At 38.0% G+C, this 21786-nt stretch overlaps 2 protein-coding genes across 3 annotated transcripts; one reads left to right on the top strand and one right to left on the bottom strand.

Annotated features, from left to right (window-relative positions):
* Nucleotides 1–1893: 1893 nt before the first annotated feature.
* Nucleotides 1894–8790, top strand: LOC135470584 (dehydrogenase/reductase SDR family member 7-like). The gene is made up of 9 exons (XM_064749610.1): nt 1894–1985; nt 2411–2549; nt 3024–3173; nt 4292–4398; nt 5045–5237; nt 5592–5638; nt 6218–6337; nt 6706–6872; nt 7590–8790. The coding sequence occupies exons 1-9, from the start codon at nt 1983–1985 to the stop codon at nt 7642–7644; spliced, it is 981 nt and encodes a 326-aa protein (XP_064605680.1). The 5' UTR covers nt 1894–1982; the 3' UTR covers nt 7645–8790.
* Nucleotides 8791–10270: 1480 nt separating this feature from the next.
* On the bottom strand, nt 10271–18374 carry LOC135471243 (dehydrogenase/reductase SDR family member 7-like). 2 transcript variants are annotated; one of them, XM_064750375.1, is made up of 8 exons: nt 18224–18374; nt 15940–16243; nt 14700–14849; nt 14116–14222; nt 12517–12756; nt 12115–12234; nt 11172–11338; nt 10271–10877 (listed from the first exon to the last, which is right to left on the bottom strand). In XM_064750375.1, exons 2-8 carry the CDS (start codon nt 16070–16072, stop codon nt 10823–10825), a joined length of 972 nt encoding a protein of 323 aa, XP_064606445.1. In that variant the 5' UTR covers nt 16073–16243; nt 18224–18374; the 3' UTR covers nt 10271–10822. The 2 variants fall into 2 exon arrangements, with proteins under 2 accessions (XP_064606445.1, XP_064606446.1); XM_064750376.1 differs by lacking the exon at nt 18224–18374 and adding an exon at nt 17978–18200.
* Nucleotides 18375–21786: the final 3412 nt, after the last annotated feature.

Raw genomic sequence — 21786 nt, 5'->3', positions numbered from 1 at the left:
GGCTTGGTTGATTACCTTCAAAGTTATCCAGATCTAGGGAATCGAATGAAGTTCTCGGCGCAACAATATCTTTCAAAAAGAGAAGCTGATTGAAAAACTGCCACTTTGATTGTGGGCGATTGCTTGCAGCGTCTCCTGACCTTGGCACAGACCTTTTATTGTATTCTATCGCAAAGTAGTCTCGCAGGGACTTCCATTTGTTCTTCAGTGCAGTTTCTGAAAACAAAAAAATTAACAGCCCATTATTATTTATGATATAGTGCTTGCATACAATATTATTGTCAATGATGAAAGTTCTTGCAACCGGTTCATCTTTTCAGACCCTTGCCCTCAACTTCCGGGTGGGTGCCTCCACTGTAGCACACGCTGTGTCTGAAACTGTTACTGCTATATGGGATGAGCTGAAACCAGTGCATATGCCCTCTCCAACCAGGGAAACATTGCTATCGGCTTCTGATGACTTTTACAATCTTTGGAATTTCCCAAACTACTTAGGAGCGATAGACGGAAAGCATGTTCGAATCCGTTGTCCCAGCAAATCAGGATCCATGTTTTATGACTACAAAAGATATTTCTCAATAGTGTTGCAGGCTGTTGTTGATGCTCATTACAAATTTCTGACAATCAACGTTTGCGGACATGGGAAACAAAACGATGGAGGTACTTTTCAAGCCTCGGGCCTTTATCGTGCTCTTGTACAAGAAAAACTGCATATACCAGAGGCTACAGCCCTGCCAAACTCCAATGTCGTGGCCCCATTTGTGTTCATTGCTGACGAGGCATACCCACTAATGACTCATGTTCTGAAACCCTACAGTGGAACAAATCTCCCTCTTGATGAAGACTGCTTCAACAAGAGATTGTCAAGATGTAGAAAAACCGTGGAATGTGCGTTTGGAATTTTGGTAGCAAAATGGCGTTTGCTAAACAAAGAAATTGAGACAGACGTCTGCTTGCCGATCGCATTGTAAAATGTGTTTGTGTCCTGCATAACACTATAATAGACAAAGAAGGCATGGTGCAAAACCTCACCGAAGTTTCGGTTGAAAACCAAGGCATAGTTTGGGACCGTGTTGGGAGGCCATGTAATGATTCAAAAACTGTTAGGGATTTTTTAAAGCATATTTCAGTAGATATCCTCTGCAATATATTCAATAGCCTATCAACAAGAAAATGTAACCTTCAAAGAACAATCTGGGCCAAAGTCCATTAAAAGCTTTTGTAAACTGACCAGACGCTGCTCTTGTAAATATAAAAGTAGATCTGTCTTCGATTTTCTTTTATTAGTAAATTACAATAAGCTTATAGTAGAAAAAAGGGAGAGGAGAGAGAGAGAGGGAGATAGAGAGAGGGGGGGACTTGTACTACAGAATAGAAGGCAATGGAGCACAAATAAATGAAAGCAGCCATGAATAAATACATACAATAAAGTTATTCTTACCATCATGTTTCAGCTCTTCGATAATTTTTTTCCAAGCACGATTCACAACGTTTCGGTTTGCGTGGTCTTTCCTTCTTTTGTCCCAAATTGCAGGTTTTCAAAACACGGCTGATATCAAAGACTCCACATCCATTTTGGTCGGACTGTCAGAGGAGAAAACACACACTGCACTTGCCAGATCGTGACTAGACAACACACATGGGGGGCACCAAAAACACGCTTGCTCGCGATAAAGCATTAACTTTTGATTCTTTACGCATTCCAAGCGTCGCTTGACATCGCAGGCGCGATAAAGCGAGCGTGCTTTTTGTGCGGCACAAGCAAATTCTGAACAACATTACAAGTGCTTGCTTTACCGCGCTCGCTTTTATCGCGAGCAAGCGTTCTTTTTGTGCGCAGACTTACACGTGTACCCTTTTGGATAAAGGGGGATAACTCTCTCCTTCCAACTTTGGAAAGTTTTTGTGGTCACATTTGAAGTGAGGGCCGGATTAACTCGGTGAACGTCCCACACCTGGCCAATTTTTGGCATCATATCAAAATGGTAGGACTTTCATTTTAGCTGTGGACAAAGAAAATGGGCTCACTACCTCTCAAATATTATAATACTGACTTCATCATTCATGTCAACCGCATTGTCACGCAACAACAACAACGCAGCGTCAGTTGCATTGCGGAGAACTTCACTACAGTAGTATTACTTTGTACCCGTACGTACTGTTTACAAGCTTCACTCCAGTAGACAAAGCACGCTCTCTGACCTACATGTAGTTTAGCCAACTGTATTACATTTTTACTGTATCGGTGTTGGTTAAATGTATAAAAACTGCATAAAAACACGAGTTGTACGATCACAGACTAGGGGCATGTCATAACGGTTTGTCATTATCCAAGTAAACAGGGACGAAATAACAAGATTGTAACAAATATGAGCCTGTTAGTATTATTTTATTGCTTCTTTCCTTGCAGGAAAACCTTGATAGCTCATGTGTCCTATGCACATTGCTAGTCATTGTTATTTTGTACATCAGTGTACAAATATTTAGACTACTAGTTGCAGATTGTGACCTTAGTCTTCAGTGGGCTACAAGACTTGGACGGGGAATTGGTGAGCATATTATTGTTTGTGTATATATATATTTCATAATCAGGATAATGTGATATCCTGATTATGAAATTTCAAAGCTAATTTAATTACACAGTGTTTGCAGATAATTTTAGGCAGATCATAGTAATTCACTTCAAATCGCCTCATCTATTACAGTTGAATCTTACTGTTTACTGTATTCAATGGGGACAGAACTTGTACATGTATACATACTTATTTTGAAATTGCTTAAACTACATGAAGTGAATTATGTCCAATTATGACGTAATGAGTCCTGAAGATGGCATATGTACTATATATCTGTCTTTTACAATGTTTAATTGTGAAAGTATTACCAGAAATAAAATTCTATTCACATATGCCATAATAAGTTTTGAATAATCTTTTACATGCATGTATATATGTATATATATACAAATAGATGGATAGATAGATAGATAAAAGATAGTAAACATGTTCATATGTACTGTACAGGTCGCCTGCGTGGTAAGGTTGTGTGGATCACAGGAGCCTCCAGTGGAATTGGAGAGCATCTGTCTTATGAATTGGCTGCAGCTGGATGCAGGCTTGTACTCTCTGCTAGGCGCAAAGATGAACTGGAGAGAGTGAAAAAACAGTGCCAAGGTATAAAAGGCCTATCATTCAGGTCCACAAAACTTTGTTGTAACTTTCCTCATAAATTAATAATGTCTAGCAATGCCATTTATAAAAAAGATACACGAAATCTGAGATTTGGGGATTGTGTTTTTAATATACAAGTATTATTAATATATATGTACAAGTAGATTATCACCAAACAATATGAATTTCCTTGTAACTATAAAGAGTTTAAAAATAGACATGTATGTTTTTTAACCTAAATAAACCATGACAGATATTGTGTTGAGAGAGGGTTTCAGTACTGGTGTTCAGGTATGAAAGGTTACTTTTTTTTTCCCACAGTGTGCCTAACGTTGCTTTTTAGGTGCACATGTAACATTTTTAGGCACACCAGAAATTTTTGGTGCGCAATCCAGTGTGTTTTATGGGGTTATATTACTGTTATTAGATGACCATGCAGTCAGCTCAGATTAGCAAGCAGATGACCATGAACCAGATCACATTAGCACATAGATGACCTTGCAGCCAGCTCAGATTAGAGTACAGATGACCATACAGTCAGCTCAGATCAGCACACAAATGATCATGCACTCAGCTCAGATTAACACCCAGATGAGCATGCAGCCTGCTCAGTTTAGCATACAGATCACCTTGGAGTCGGCTCAGATTAGCAGACAGATGACCATGCACTCAGCTCACATTAACACACAGATGACCCTGCAGCCAGCTCACATTAGCACATAGAATATATAGCAGCCAGAAAAATAGCATTACATTTTTAAGAATATTTTCTCCATCTGGCAGGCACTTGTAATATCTATTTTAATTAATTTGATATTTTAGTTAACACATTTACAGTTACATAGTATACATATTTATCTTGACACATTTAGTAAAATTTATGGTTCTGTATGTATATTTAATTAGAGAAATTATGGTTTTAATTTTCTTCTGATCAGTACATGTAGTTTTTATTATGTACAATATAAATCTTCACATATATTCCTATTTCAGTTTTTGCTCACTACCTCTCAAATATTATAATACTGCTACAGGTAAAGCTCATCTTACACAGCCTGTCTTTCTGAACACATCTGTGAAATATGTCTTGAGTGTAGGACATCAAAATTTTCTATTTACAGTCAGTGGTCCATTGAAACCAGAAGATATTCTTGTTTTGCCTTTGGATGTTCTGAAGTACAACACTCATAGCGATGCAACTGAAACGGTGTTAAAATACTTTGGTCAGGTGTGTCATGTTTGTTGTGATTGTATATCAAATGTGATGACAATACAGCATTTTGTGTAGATTTGTAATTCTAGAACAGTGACATTTACTGTATTGTAAGTAATATCACTGCATTATTTCTTTTTTTTTTTTGTTTTGCCTAATTCTGCTTAAGAAATGGTTTTCCTACTATTTAATCATCTACATGAACAGTTAGAATAAAGCCCTAACTAAGGTAAGCTGGCAAGAGGCTTTATTTCACCAGTTTTGTGTGACCCAATTGCCAGTTATCACACTGTCATTGCTGGTCTGGTTTTACTCTATGTCCTATAAGTCCTCTATAGCATTAAAGCCTTACTGGAAACTTTATTCTTCTAGTTTGTACCAGAAACATCTGTTGTCAATGAAATTAATGTTACAGGAATATTATGTATTCTCTTTGTTTAGCCACATATAGGTGCGTATGGAATAATATGTAGATAATGGAACATTTTCAATATTTTTAGTAAGCATGAGAAGGCTGAATTCAAATTCAGTGCTGTATATGTACAGTTGCATCATTCACACATTGGATATGTCGTGGTATTTAAGAATAGTTTCGTTTGATAATACATGTAAAATCACATTGTTTTTAAATTGCTAAATACGACATGTCCTGTTTATACAGATTGATGTCCTTGTGAACAATGCTGGCAGAACGCAGCGAGCAGTTTGGGAAGAAACAGATTTGGAGGTTGATCGGGATATGTTAGATCTGAATGTTCTTGGGGTTCTTTCTCTTACTAAGGCTGTCCTCCCTCACATGATTAATACCAGTGGAGGCCATGTGGTGGTCATGAGTAGTGTGGCAGGAAAAGTGGGTGTGTATATGTGAAACACATATAATAACAATAATAGTACTGTATTCCGATTTGCAGTAAGAGTGCAGAAGTCTGCATAAAGTTTTTATCACAAATAGTAATTTTTTTCCATATGTTTGGCTGAATGGCAATTTTAAAATATTATGCTATGATTCCCAACGTTGTATTTCTTAAAGAACTATATTATTACATTATTGACATGAAAAGGAACCCTGTCTTAGGCAGTGATAAATTATTTCAGATATCACATCAGATCGAAATCTTTCATGTCAAATCATATTTAACACTTGAATAGTTTTAAGATAAATGTAGATGTAATACACACACCAAAGTGAATGAATTTTTCTTTGACAGGTGTGCCTATGTCTGGATCATACTGTGGTGCAAAGTTTGCTCTTCATGTGAGATTGTTTTTGTCACAAATTCTGCTCAAACATATCTCTGATAGCTGTCTGTATTATCCATTAAAAATATGTATGTGATAGACATAAATATTTGTTTATGCGATTCCTTGCCCAATCATTTAATTACTAATCAAGGATTACTTTATGGTCTTTTTAGTTATATTTCTTTTAAAGTTGTACAAGGTGATTACTTGAATGTTCTGTATCTTACTTATATATATAAAACTGATTGGTACTGTTGCTTAAAACCAGGGTATCCTTATTTCATTGAGCTTGAGATATCCCATACAGTTTGTATACATTTTCATCTTGTCTTTCATATAATACTCCACCAGTAAAATGTGCAATGGTGGCCATTTTTTTCTGGGTTATATGATTATAATACATGTATTATATTTCGGTGTTGAAGGTAACAAACTAACTAAGAAATTAAAATGTTTGGATTATTTACATGTACCTCTACTTGACATGCTTTATTTTGTATAGCTAATTAAGTGCACAGTCAGATACAGTACTTCAAATTCTCTTAATATTATGCAATTAAGTGAGTATAATTACTGCCCACAATTTGCACAGGGCTGGTTTGACTCATTGCGGAGTGAAGGCTATGAAAAGAACATCAAAGTGACGCTTTTGTGTCCGGGACCCGTATTTTCGGGAATCCTCAAGGCTGCTATGACTAGTAAACATGGTGAGGTTAGTAATTAAAGGCACGTGGCATTTGTTTTTCATGTGTGTGTGTGTTTATATTTTATTTTATATATAGGTTTTTAACCAACGTCAATGGTCTTAAATGCGAAGAAAACACTAGTATGAAATAGAGGTGAGACTAAGCGTAAACAACCCTGGGTGTTGCGCGTTGTCCAAATGTCAAAGTAAATACCAGACATTGATATAAATATGCCCTGTATGGTGTTCTATGGACAGTGTCCGGTAGTCTTTCATCAGACATATTTAATTTAAATGTTTTCTTTGTGATCATAAACGTGTTCATGATTTGCCCCTTTTTTAAACCAGAAGTGATATCAATAGCATATTTCAGTTATACTGAATTTTTCTTTCAGAACTATGGGATAGACATGAAGTCAGATGAGAAGAGAATGTCAACACGACGTTGTGCATATCTGTCAGCGGTAGCAATTGCTAATGAGCTGGATGAAGTTTGGATTGCACTCCATCCCGTGCTTGGATTGACTTACTTGCACCAGTACATGCCAGCAATTTCTAAATGGTACAGTCTACCTTTGTGGAAATCTCGCCTAAAATTACAACCTGATGTGGCCATATATACGTAATCGTTATAATAAGGTCAATGTCACATTTTTGGATTCTTGGATTTCAAATTTGGAACCCTAATAAATGCCAGGCCAAGACAACTCTGTCACCCTGGGAACTTTTTTGGCCGTAAACTCTGAAGCGTATTTGATTTTAAAATGTTGACCCAATATTAATACATTTTGAACAGCGAGACTCTCAAGTCGAATGAGGCATTATTCCCACTGACTGGCCCTTTGATCAGTATCATCACACCCTTGGATCAAGCGTCGGCTGACTACATTGTTAAACATTATGAAATAAATAAATACTTGGCATCAAAGTTGCCGCAGTTCAAACGTAGAGCTTGAACATGAATGAAATGTCACCGCAACACTTTCGCAAGTTCTGAGCGGAAGTCTGTGAAACTTGTTAGTTGTCATGGGGACAATATGTCAATGTGCATTTTTTTCATGGTTTAATAGGCTTATATAAAATTGCCCTAGCCCCAGAGAGCTTTTGATTTAAGGAGAGGGACTGAATGGATATGTGAACTTCAAAATTATAATGTTGGTGTGTATGGTTCATGATAATTTGTTATTTAAGGTCAGAGGTATAGCGTGAGGTCATAAAAGTACCGTCTTACACAAGGTTAACATCTACCTCAAACTTGAAATTTATCCTTTTTTTTCAGGCTGATGAAGGGATTTGGCATGAAAAAAATTAAAGAACTGAGAGAGGGCCGATGATTTGCTCAAGCCAAGTGGCCTGTCGTCAAATAAAGCCTTGTATCATCGAAGTTTTATTTCTACCATATTATCAGTTAGCAAGTATTAAATGGAGAAGTCATTTATTTAACTACGTGTTAGGGCCAGGGTTTTACTAATCAAAAACTAATAAAAAATTGAGTGTTTGTATAGACAATATTTTACAGACCTACTTTCTCAGGTTAAACTTTATACATTCCATGCATACTTATATTCCCATAACAATTCATCCAGAGTCAAAAAAGATGGATTCATGAACAGATACGAGATAGGCTATGCAGTGGTTGGACTGATGGCACATCCCCTAGGCCAAATAATACTTTGGTCAGCATGACTGACCATTACCGATGTATCTAGTGTCATAAGCTCTTGTGAACAAAATGCCTTCATGACCGAGGGGTTAAATTTCGATGAGAAAGCCTGCTTCAGTTCTCTCACCAATGCCATTGCTTCATGCTAGTCGAATGTGGAAGGGCCTGACAGCAAACTGCAGATAGTCGTGGGTTTCGCACGAACATCATAATGTTGGCCGCCGTCGTATATGGGAAATATTCTTGAGTACGGCGTAAAACACCAGTCAAATATGTAATTGCTATTTTTTTCTGTTGTCCAATTCTAAGTAAAGATTTTTAATAACTTTAAGTTTATAATATGTATGTCAGTATTGTTGAAGTATTATACATGTTCATTGCTTATGTGTGTCTTTTACATGATGATATGATAACGTTCTTGTGTAAGGTACACTAAATGCAATCGGTGGCTGCAACAAATCTCTTGAACGATGTATGAATAAAAGTATATTCTAAAAATGTACATTCAAGGGTCATTAATAAAGGATATTACATTGTAACTGTTTTCATAGTTTATGTGGATATGGCATATGTGTGTTATTATTTCCAAATTGATACAGATGGTTATATCGCCTTATATTGCATAAGTTCATTTTTATCGTATGGCAATGGTAAATGTGTTCAGCGGATATGTACCGTTTAATGTCCCATGAAATCGTGTTAAATGTATTTGTTACAAAGGTAGATAAATATTTAAGTACATAATCACAATTTACTTTACTAATAAATGTTGATATGGAAATTTGAGACAAAAAATTAAAATTAAGCCACCTGCTTCCATAACAGTTCCATGTGTTGTGGTTTTATCTGTTTAGCAATGTGAACGAACGGTAGGCCAAGATCGCATGGCCGTGATAATGGATAGAGATGCCTGTCTTTTAATTGTTGGTTCGATCCCTTCTCGAACAGGAATTTTCCAGATTCCTCTTCCTCCTCTGTTTTTGGAACATACCGGTTGACGCGGCTCATATGGTGATTTTGGATGAAGGTCTTTGGAGATCACTTCCCTTCTACCAATATAGCGAACAACGACAGCTCGGGACACGGGTGAAAATCGGTGCGTCATAAGGCGGAACGTTGCTCCATCCACGAAATTGACTGCCGTCATATACAACTTCCCAAAGTATTCTTTAGTAACGGCGTTAACCAACAATGAGCTTAATCAATTTAATTCCCAAAAAAGCGAAGGTCACCTTTTACATACAGTTTATACACAGAACAGAAAAGCGGATCTCAAGAAAACAAGTCCATCATTAGTGACAGTTGTGACCAGTATGCATAGCTTCCGGCTCTGACATTGGTAGTCATACTGGTGACATTTTCACGCCTCTTTGGAGGACAGACCCTACATTATGTTACCATCACTTAACACTAAATTCCTGCATAAACAGCTCTCAAGTGTGAGCTTGCAAGTTCTTTCTCGTCAGTGTTAAGATCTTATTTCAAAGTGTAGGTATAGATTGAGTTTATTATACTTTCATGTAGTCCATGGAGGTAGAATACATTCATTCTACCTCGATGCATAATCAATGTTCGTAATGTTGGCTATATCATAAATCGGTGATAATGAATGGTTACACTGTTTATCTTAATAGCTCAAGTTGTTTGTATAATTTGTCCGTTTATATACATAAGAGGTTAAATAAAACTGACACGTTTTGTATTTCCTCGATCGGCGCTCAACATCTGGGGATAGGCTATGTAGTTATTGGCTTGATGGATTAGAAGGTGGTCTTAAATGCAAGATAACGTAAATCACGGAACCACGCCGCTAGGGCATAGCATGCTATATACGTCCATTTTATATCCACTTAGTTGCTAATAATTTACTTCAAATTTTACAAGCACCTTCCTAAATAAATAGTCGGATACGACCCGCGAAGCTAGTGATTCGGGTTCTCATTTGTTTGGCTGTTATGACAGTAGGATTACAACCGTTGCTTAAGTGCAATATTCTTGAGCATGCCTTTCATACGGCTCATGAGATCTCTATCAAAATACTTAATCAACTAACAGACATAGGTCTCTTTAGTGGCAAAATAAAACAATCTTTAACATTCATCAAAATGCCGTCATATCGGCCAAAACATCGTTTGGAGTAAACCACCAATAAGGTTCATCCCAGGTGTGTATTTTGTTTCAAAGGGCTACTTTTAATTAGCGATAAACATTTATGCCTATTTATCATCGAAATCACAAACTCTCATTGCATATGTATTGATAATAACCCACACATACATATTTTCATTTTTCTTCTACCAAATTTTTAATTTGGCTACTTTTAGAGGTACATATGTACATCAACGTTTGTCTCTGATAGTTCCGTTCATCACACTGTGTGTAATTTGTTCATATCACAAATTAAGCTAATTTGTAATATGAATTAGCTTATTACTATATAGTTGAACTGCCTTAGACTCTATGTGCCATGTACATGTTCAAATAAAATAAAGAAAGAACTATTATGTCAATAGACCACTTTCTCTTTGTTGGCATGCAGGCCTTAGCAACGGGGAATCATTCACCTTTAACTGTTCTAAGTGTTCCAGTCAGACAATTAAGATATCACACCTCAGGAAAAAATCATATCAGCCCTTCCGTCTTGTAATTACACTACATCCGGGATGAGCATGCGCTATAGAGTCATAAAAGAAAGCAATGGCGTGCAAGCCGCTTTTTTCTGACTATGTAAGTAAGAGTTAAGTGCGTACATCTGTAAACATGGAGGGGTCACATGCAACTGCCATGGGAACCGGTCTGTCCAGGTATATGGTATGGCAGAGTTCAACAAGTCATTCTACTCAGTTTTGTCATTTTCCATGACGAATGTCTTCTATTACCCTCATCCCAATGCGGACAGCTAATCTGGAAAAAAATATACATATTTTCTCATGCTTTATACATGTAAATGTCAAAACATCAAAAGATAGCAGAAAAGACAAACAAGAATACGACCAAATTTATGCTGATGCATAAGCATTTTAGTTTCTGTTAAACTATTAGCTATACACAGGACTTAATTTAAATAAGGATTTAAATCCAAATATTTAAGGAATACTTATAAAAAAATGTTCTTTAATACAGTGAGATTATTGAAAGAGAGTCACGCAAGGTTACAAATACTGTCGTCTACGGTGTGAATAGTTACAGTGTATCTACCTCCGAGCCAGGGTGGGCATATATTGAGCCATGTAGGTGAAAAGTAACACAGGATGGATTGATATCCACACTTCGTCCAGCTGATTGGCAATCGCCACAGCCATCAGCAGTGCACAGCGAGACGTTGACATGCGCCTTTCATTGGGCTTCATCTTTACACCATATTCCTGCAATGAAGTACCATAAATATGTATGTAAATATGCTCTGCTATACAATACAATACCAAATAATTCCACTTTTCTCATCTTTACATTTTTTTAATAGAAATCTGTATATAGTTATTGCTGCAGTTTACTGTTAATACTATACACTATTCCAAAAATTAGACTCAGGACGCAGCATATATGTTGGATATGAAAACAGAACAGACACTACTGCTTTTGCCGAGATTACCCTTCATTTTGTTTTCGGCCATTTTGTTTTGGTCATCTTTTATTGATTTCCCAAACATACGTCAGCAGTTTCTGTGGAGAATTACGACATGTGCTTTTTAATCTCGTATTTGAATTGCATAATTCTGAAGTCTAATCATCAAGTCAAATCATAAAAAAAATCGACGACCTATTATTTTTTCTATCGTTCATTTCAGTCGCTCTACAGCACGCTAAAATGAAATCTGCTACAAGTTTTACAATATGGGTCAAAAAGAAATCCAAATGCATATGCATGTTTTTATGGACTGATTCTCACACAATAAAACGAGTGTTCAAGATGGGAACTAGTCCCACAAAACCACGATTGCAAAAATGTAACCAAAATATACACATGAACATAGATTAGTTCTCTGTCTCAGGCTTAAGCCTACCTCTGTTCTCCCGTGCCCACGTGCTGAAACCTATTAATCAATCAAATAACGTACGTCATCTGTATGCTGTACCAGATTCACAGTCCGAGGAATGGGCAGCATTTCTCCAGTGATTTTCTGGTTTATTTATACATTACCTCTCCCGGCTTCTCAGTCATAGCTTTTTGCCGTATGGAAGAAAACACGTGACCAGGGCAAACCATTGTGATTTTTATGTTCATTGCATGTCCTTCAATCCGTAGAGTTTCAAAGAGGCCCTAAACAGAAAAGAAGTGCTGGAACAAAGACATTGTGATGAAGCATAGCCCATACGCCCGGGCCTGAATAACCTATACTTATTACTTTCATGAATGACCGATTAATTACCTCGCAACATCAAATATACATCTCATACTGTATTGTGCTAACTTTATTTGTACACAATTTCCAGTATTTGTGATATAGCGCACATAATGTAATCACATACATATTCATTTTGACCCAACAACCATCTTTTATCTCTCAAAATTATTGAGACTTATGCACCTAAGCAGACTCACGTGAAGGGCATGTTTTGATCCACTGTAAGAACCGGACAACGGCGTTCCCAATTTTCCGGCCATACTGCTAACGACCACAATCTGTCCTCCTTTCGACGTTATCATATGGGGAAGAACGGCCCGGGTTAGAGAGAGAACGCCTAACACATTCACCTCCAGCATCTCCCTGTCAACTAACAGTGAGATGTCTTGCCAGTGTGCACGCTGAGATCTTCCTGCGTTATTCACTAAAATATTAATCTGGAAAGAAAGGCCTTCAATTATTGATCTGAAACACATCGACAATATCTGATCTCACTTACACTGTGAACTGCATACTCAATTTATCACCATGACGTAACTGCAGGTGTTAGATCAGGAGATACATGTAACTCTTAATTCTCTTTGTCCAACGTACAATGGCAGTTCTTGAAAAATGGACTTGTATCACTCCACTGCCTGATATGCACAAGGACATTTAAACGCAATTAAATGTTGCAGAATAAATTCAAGGCGTGAATGTCTAAGATATAAAAAAAAAAATATTTAAAATATGTTCCGAGACGCCCAAATGCTTACAAAAATACATATCTTCTTGGCATTTGCTCACGGATTAAATAAGACTTGCAAAGAAACTTTTATCCAACCCCAAAGTCGGCAGTTTTATGTCAATTTCATAGAGCGTCCCTCTAAATTATCCGGCTCATAGTTATAGGTAGAACTCTTGCTTGAAATAGATATAATGCATATATAGACACATCTAAAACAGGGTGCTATATGACCGAAACACTATTTCCGACAGACTGGAGGGCACTGATGGAGCAAACATAAAGGTGTTCCGATGGAACGGAGGGCAATGACTGAGCCGACATAAAGGTGTTCCGAAGGTGGAGCAGACTTGAGCGTGTTCTGAGGGAACGGAGGGCACTAATGGAAAATTATGGCTGTGATGGAGCAGATATAAAGGTGTTCCGAGGAAAGTAGGGCTCTGATGCAGCAGATACAAAGGCGTTCCGAGGAAAACGCAAGGCTCTGATGGAACAGATATAAAGGTGTTCCGAGGGAAAGAAGGACTGTGATGGAGCAGATATAAAGGTGTTTGGAGGAAAACGCAATGTTATGATGGAGCAGATATAAAGGTGTTCGGAGAAAAACGCAAGGCTCTGATAGAGCAGATATAGAGGTGTTCGGAGGAAAACGCAAGGCTCTGATGGAGCAGATATAAAGGTGTTCCGAGGAAATCGTAAGGCTCTGATGGAGCAGATATAAAGGTGTTCCGAGGAAAACGTAAGGTTCTGATGGAGCAGATATAAAGGTGTTCCGAGGGAAAGAAGGGCTCTGAAGCACGAGATATAAAGGTGTTCCGAGGAAAACGCAAGGCTCTGAAGGAGCAGATATAAAGGTGTTAGGAGGAAATCGTAAGGCTCTGATGGAGCAGATATAAAGGTGTTCCGAGGGAAACATAGGACTCTGATGGAGCAGATATAAAGGTGTTCCGACAGAATGCAGGACTCCGATGGAACACATGCATGAATTAATGGCTGAACCGACAAACAAGATCCCTGAATTGATATGCTAAGGTTTAAAAGGCAAATGGGCCATAATGTTATTTAGGGCTACCTGTTTAAAATGATCAATCACAGTGCGCACGTGCTCTTTATGTGTGTCAAATTTCACAACATCAAGAGGTAAAACCAGAATGTCAGCGTCGGCAACTCGTCCACTCACTAAAAGAAGAAGTGTAGCACATTTTATAACAATAACTAATGTATTATTAACCCATTATTGTTACACATTTCCAAAACAAATCATTATCTCATTGTACAGAGGAACAAAACATGATGGAGGGATTTGTAGAATTGTCCCTTGAAATTCTTTAGCTCAAGAATGTTGATCAGTTAGTCCAAGAGTGTATCTTATTTATTCTCGATCGTTTACATGTATCATCTTACAAATTCGTACACAACCACAGTTTCATTCTTTTCAGTTTCTGTTTACTTATAAAATCGGTGTCAGTTATTTATATTATAGACTATTTGTTTCATATTCTCAGGATTACACAGCTTTTAAAACATAACTATAGATGAGAAATCACTGAATACAGGCAATGTTAACATGGATACAGCAGAGAGATATGACTATATAGTTAAATTGTAAATCTTTACTATTGTTCACGAAGATGTCTTAAATCATTATACACCTACATTGACACTGTTTTTTCACTCTCTCCAGTTCATCTTTGCGCCTGGCAGAGAGTACAAGCCTGCATCCAGCCGCAGCCAATTCATAAGACAGATGCTCTCCGATCCCACTGGAGGCTCCTGTGATCCACACAACCTTTCCACGCAGATGACCTAATAGAGTCAAAGTTATTGAAAACAGAGTATTTTAACAACCATTTATATTGTTCTAACTAGTGTTTACTTCAGATTTACAGTGTACATCAACTGAATCAAGGGTTACAGTCGGAATAGTGTATTTAATAACAATCTTCGATTCTCAGTTACGAAGGTCCACGCTTTATGCCCTAAGGCTGAAGCCGAAACTCTCTGTCGCGTGAGAGTCCAGTAAAGAACTGGGACACGTCATGACGTTACTGTACAGGTATAACTGGGCCTATCTGCGGATCAATACTATAACAGCTACAGAAAGCCATTAAAGTCCATGCAGAAATAACGTTCAGAGCACAAGCCTATCAATGAAAGTTTGATGGAAGCAATATAACATTTTTGAAATTCGTATCAACGGATTATTCATTATTAATAAGTTCATACACTGAATGGATTAAGTTGTAGAGGCTATTATAGCAGCATCCTTGCAAGTTTTCACAGATGAAGTCAAATACATGCAACACACACCAAAGTGCCCACATAAAAGTAAGTGTTATGTATTTTTCTACTGACTGGCTACATTTGATTTTGCACCGCATGGTAACGTTCGTTACCACTCAAACTGAAAGGTAATTGTGGATTCATGACGCAGACAGAGCACAAACTTTAACTCTGCTAACAACAAAATAGGTCCTAGTTCAAGGAGGCTGTAAATAAAGAGGTGGTCTACGTGAGCTGCAATCAATGTAGAACGCTATCCAAAGTCCATCTGTATAATACTGTACCTCAAAGTTTAATAGATACTAAATGGGCCATGGGACAACTATATATGAGCTAAGTACAACATATAAGATTTATCAGACTTTCATACATAGTTATCCAGCCCTGCGTTGATTTATTTATCTATTTATTTGACTGACGTTTAACGCTGTGCTCAAGAATATTTCAACTATACGCCAGTATTATAGTAGGAGGAAACTGGGCAGAGCTCGGGGGTAACCAACGACCATCCGCAGGTTGCTGGCAGACCTTCCCACGTACGGGCAAGTGCGTTGAAGAGTAGTGCCTCTTTATCGCTCAACCAAGAAAACTGACATCAAATAACACCACTTACTGGTTGGAACCCCGAAATGATGAGCCCACTGCAATGTTAAGTCACTGTCGGCGAAATATAGGCGGGTCAATTGACATATCACGAAAACAAAAAAAGCTAGCAGAAGGACGTGAAGCACCGAGAGCCAATCCATCGTTAGGTCTTAGATGGTATGTTCCACGCAGAGATAATGCTGCCCAGGCCAGACTTACAATCCTCGGCTCTCACCCTCTGCTTCTTGGATTAAATCAGTGCACTGACATCGCTCGTGTCAAGGCCATTTCTGTCATTCACAAACTCAGGCCATCGATCGCCAGCAGAGCCCCTGAAATCATACATATGCACCGCACAAGTATAAACAGGAGTGTCGCTGCGCTTGATCTTCTTGCGGTGAACAGACATAACTTTTGGTTTAATTTACATGCAGCTGGCGCTTGCTAAATTTACTTTTATAGATGCTTTTCTACAGACTTGTGGGCATGCAGTACAAGGGATCTCATTAACATCAAAAAACATAAATACACTATATAAGCTTATAAAGATTCAAATATCACACAAATATTAATTCAAAATATACTAGTTTTGTGAATCAGTGAAAAGAATTACACTCACAGTTATCCACACTGGGTGGTTTATATATAATAGCTTAATCCCAGCATCAATGAGCATGGCAATATCTGAGTTTGTCACAGCGTATGATACCAACTTAGTATATGAGCGCAATCGAATCTTGCTATAAACACTGCATTTATCCTTTACCTTGTGGATCTCATTTATTTCAAACAGCTGCTCTATGACCGGGGAATACGCACTATAGCAATCATAATCCTCAATAGACAGATCACTGAAAGAACCAACTTCACCATTTCCCAAAAGTTCAATTATAGATGAAGGGTGGACAAGCTTCACATCTATAGTTAGCCATGTCGGTAAACATATGATGCAGCTACCAGATTTGACATTAGTGAATCTCAGATAAAACGTCGTTGGTTTGCTTTGACTTCCCTTTAAGATTGTATTAAGCCATGCCGTTTCTCAGTTTCTTATTCTGAAACTGCATGAATGTTCTTCTAAAAACACGATTTGGAAAATCTGGCATCGCCACCGATGTTCGAGTTGTAGGATAGCAAAATTTCCCGACAATACGATAGTTTTTCCAATGAAAGGATATAACTTCATATAACATAACTTAATATAACAAATGGGATTAAAATAATACATTGTACGAGGTTGTCAAAGAGGCTTATCTACGTGTTAACACTGTTATACAATTTCATGCAATGCATATAATTTTATCCTAGGGCCCAGTCATCAGGATGAACTAAGGATGGCCACGGAGGTTCGTGGGCCGTTCCTGGGCCGTTCAAAACATTAATCATATTTTACGAGGAACACAGTATACCAGTTCAGTTTTACTGATCAAGTAAGGGATATGGCTACAGAAGTCCTGAATCGACCGTAGTAGGTCAGTAGCATATCAAGGAAACATGCCGGAATCAGGATATGTGTCAACAATGTCCTCGCGGTATTGAACACGGTGGTCAGGTGTGGACAAGGTTTGTGCTGGACGACACTGGTGATGAACCTAGGACCGTCCGGGGACATCCCTGATCATCCGTAGTGCTACAGTACAATCACCGCGACAACACTGTTGTCATCCTCTTTCAAAAACATCCCCGGTGCCCTGACCCGTAGTGCCACTCGTTACAATACGGATTCTCTACGTATACGGCACTAAATAGTTCCAAGGATCATCAAAGAATTGCAGACGTTTGAACAGCTCATACCTTTCAAGCGACATAAGGACAATCCCGGTTCACTGTAGTTTGTCAAGGCCTTGGATCGGTTTCATGAAGCTTGCTTAGTGTTAAGTTGCCCTTAACTAAGTGCACTTTATATCTCTATGATATACGTTGCCGTGGTAGTTAAGGGATTTTTCTTCACAACGATGAGAAGGCTTCCCCGATAAGCAGTTGAAGTTGTTATATAATAGGTTTAAAATATGAAACAGGCCAGGCTAAAACAAATTATTACTTAGTAATAAAGCCGTAAATGTTACCTCTGGATCAACAGGCAAACGGTACAAAACGATGAACTATCATGGTGAATGTAGCCTACAACTGCCTTGGTAAAAAAAATTTTCTTCACTTTTTAAGTGATTGCGGTAACAAACATAATAGTTTGTAGTGGTTTAGGACATTCTAAATCCAGAGCAAACATGCACAAATAATTTTGTTTCATGTAAGAATATGTTAATTAGAATGGGAAATCCCCCAGGAGGACTTAAAATTTTCTTTTCACTCACTTTTGTCCTCCAACCACTCCAGTTGCACACCTCATTACTGCACCACCGTGGGATGATTTCAAATATAGCTGCGATTGGTTCCTACATCTTTAAATGAGCTATATTTAAATAGCTCATTTAGAGAGTACTGAACGATTCAGAACTGTGCGGTTCCTATATACTGTGTACACCTGTTGTATTGTGTGGTATGAGAACCGAAGAGTCAATAGCTGCGCAGCACATGTCAGTCAATAATCTTGTGGTACAATCTTAGTGCTATTGAGCCATATACCGTAGGCCCCAGGTGCAGCTGTCGTACAGTCTCCACGCAGTACCGTGTAGCTGATGTGTTTTCCATTGCCATAAATCAGTAACGTATTTACGATACATTTTTCGATAATCATGGGGGAAGTATTTTGTAGTTACACGAATTATATTCAAATTGCTCGAAACTATATAAGGTACCGTTAATAACGTAATCGTGATACAATTTCTCGTAATTATTTGTAATGTATCTCATAATCACGAGAAACTATATAGTAATTACGTGGATTATTTTTGCACAATGTTTTATGACATTAACTGGCTTCCTTAGGTTGCGCTATCATAAAAGTAGGTTCCGTTACACTTGACAGTGCTAGTCAGTCAAAGGGAGATAACCACCCACGGCATCCATATTACTATCTTCTGCGGTAGGCTTATATGTTATCCCTCATTTTGTGCTGAAATGTAAGTAACTTGAAATCAGTGAAGAGCATTGCTGAATCTCTGTTATATTATTAAACCATGTTAATCTCAATCTTACTCAGTACCGGTAAAAGAACTACAAGGTTGCCGCAAGCGTTGTAGGCTACAGTTTTACACTCTTAGCACTTACCGCTTTTACGTGCCTGACGGTCCAAGGGACGTAACCACGAAAACGAAATTACGAAGTTTGAAATGATTTATGGTCAAAGGGAAACAACCACGACATCACATATTAGCTCAAGCGGATAATCACTAGTATTTTCAGTTCATCTGCAATATTTGCTACATCCTTTTTCGTCAATATATTCTTGAGCAGAAAGCTAAAAATCAAGGTTAAAGCCTTACAGATAAATGGTAGTCAATACTTCACGGACTTACTTTAAGTATATATTTATGAGCATTCTTCACGTTTCAACTTGGTTAATGTTGGTTTCCTTATGTCTGCGGAGAAAGTTATTTCGTTTTTGTGTGGATTTAAAGCACTCTCGAGTGGACAAAATGTCATCATACTTAGAAAGAGTTTGAGTCTAAGTTTGTGTATCTTTATATATTATCGGTACTTAGGACATTTTGAATTATATCTATATCTTAAACAGTTAAAAATTAAGACACCAGTAAGTTATTTCTATGCACGGCTATATTAGGAGATGACCTGGCTCTATATGCTTTTTGATTTACAAAGAAGCACTGTCATATTACAGCATAAACCAATAGCAGACTTGATAAAGATGTTTTATGTTGTGAATAAATATAAAAGAATACACAGATGATGGAGAGTAAAACGAGAACAGCGACTACAATATGTTAGTTAACAATCGTCACACGTAGCCGCTGAAACTCGGCCTCTTGTCAACTAACCTCATTCAAGGTTTAGTCCCCGTTCATATAAATCCTTAATATATAGTATCAAGTTACTAATGTCATGTATGGCTTAAGCAAAAAAAATAAATGTTAATTGCAATTTATTAGACACCACTGGTCTAGAATTATTGAAAATCACATCACACCAAAACATAGCTCATAACTGAGAATGGTTATTGCGGCATCTCAGTAATAATATTTGATCTGATCATTTTCTGCCAAGGTTCCGGAAGCAACGGGATCCTATTTGTACAGCCGTATAAACGCGTTTTGGGATGATGGCAAGTTCATTGCAAATTCTTCCATCTCGCTAACCCTGCCATATGGTAATTTAATTATTTTAAGTAAATTAAAATAAGGCATTTGAGATCACGTGGATGGGGTCAGGGTCATTACACTTTTGCGAAACTTCGTAAATTATATATTTTCGTAGCTTTCCCCGTTTCTAATTCCAAGTACAAAATTCACAATGGACAAACAGCCTTTTCTTGAGGGACTCTGCTCATTTTGGAACTCCCGTTTTCGGTGGGTTTAAGAGAATGTGTCAGTTCGGCGACAGTGCTATATTACAGGAGGTGTGTAAGCTGATACTTTTTATAGCTTTTATACATGAACAGTTATAATAAAATCGGATGTAAACTGATGAGAGGTTTATTTTATGTGCTGTTACAAGTGACTATTTGCTAACTAACTTTACTGTCCATGTTAGTGTTTTATATTGGAACACCCCAGTCGTTTTGGACCGATCTGAGAGAATGTCGCATATCGGCGACGGCTTTGGACTTGTTTTGGGCGGATTTGAGAGAATGTCGCACATGGGCGACGGCTTTGGGCTCCGTTTTGGGCGGATTTGAGAGAATGCCGCATATCGGCGACGGCTTTGGGCTCGTTTTGGGCGGATTTGAGAGAATGTCGCATATCGGCAACGGCTTCGGGCTCCGTTTTGGGCGGATTTGGGAGAATGTCGCATATCGGCGACGGCTTTGGGGTCCGTTTAGGGTGGGTTTGAGAGAATGCTGCATATCGGCGACGGCTTAGAACTCCCGTTTTGGGTGGGTTTCAGAGAATGTCTCATATCCGAGACAGATTCTCAGAATTCAGACTGATTTCTTCCCACATACAGATTACAGAATCCATGGTTAAGCTTTGGAAGACAGCTGTAAATGTCCCTAATATTTTCCACAGCACGCCATGTTAGCTTGCTTTGTTGAGTGTCCAAGTATAATGAAAACGTCCTGAGGTGCATTGCTTGGTGTGATGTGATTTGCTTGTTGATACAAGGTGAACCCGCTGTTAAAACTCCGCATAGACATACAAGTTTGCTACCAGTTCGAGAAGATATCAATCAAGATATTTGGTGATGTATAAGGTTTAGCACCCTTTGTTAAATCCGCATGAACACGCAGGTATGCAACCTCCACGATGGTCGAACCAATCTATTGATAAATCAATCAATAAATTCTTCTGTATTTGGTGACCACATGCTTTCACAGAGTTGATAATCGATACAACTAATTCATTAATAAATTGGCCAACGCATTTCAATCAATGAGTAATCAAACACGACATTCAATTAATTACTGACTATATATTCTTTGTCACAAGCTTCAGTCCTTTTACCAGTCTGTATCTAGTATTTAGACAGTCAACACATGTACATGCAGGAGAGATCTCCCGCTCATTAACTCTCTTCAGTTGTCGAGTGATCGGGGTGGGAATTAATAGCACCTGTATCGATTTGGAGGATTTAGACATGCCTGTTCTTATACGAACCAAGCTATGACTCTAATAATGGTTTCGCCCACATCGGAAGGTGTCATAAAATGTGGCTACATCATAGAGAGTAAAACCACAGCAGCGTTTACAGTGTGATAGCTAACAAGTGGTCACACCTAAGCGGTAAAATCCGACCACATGTCAGTTTGCCTCCATTCTATGACTGTTCATATAAATACTTAGACAGAAGCAACTCACAC

Source organism: Liolophura sinensis, chromosome 7, assembly GCF_032854445.1.
Source record: "Liolophura sinensis isolate JHLJ2023 chromosome 7, CUHK_Ljap_v2, whole genome shotgun sequence".
In the NCBI taxonomy this organism is placed as follows: domain Eukaryota; kingdom Metazoa; phylum Mollusca; class Polyplacophora; order Chitonida; family Chitonidae; genus Liolophura; species Liolophura sinensis.
The sequence above is the reverse complement of the archived record's forward strand: the minus strand, read 5'-3'. Positions and strand labels throughout refer to the sequence as shown.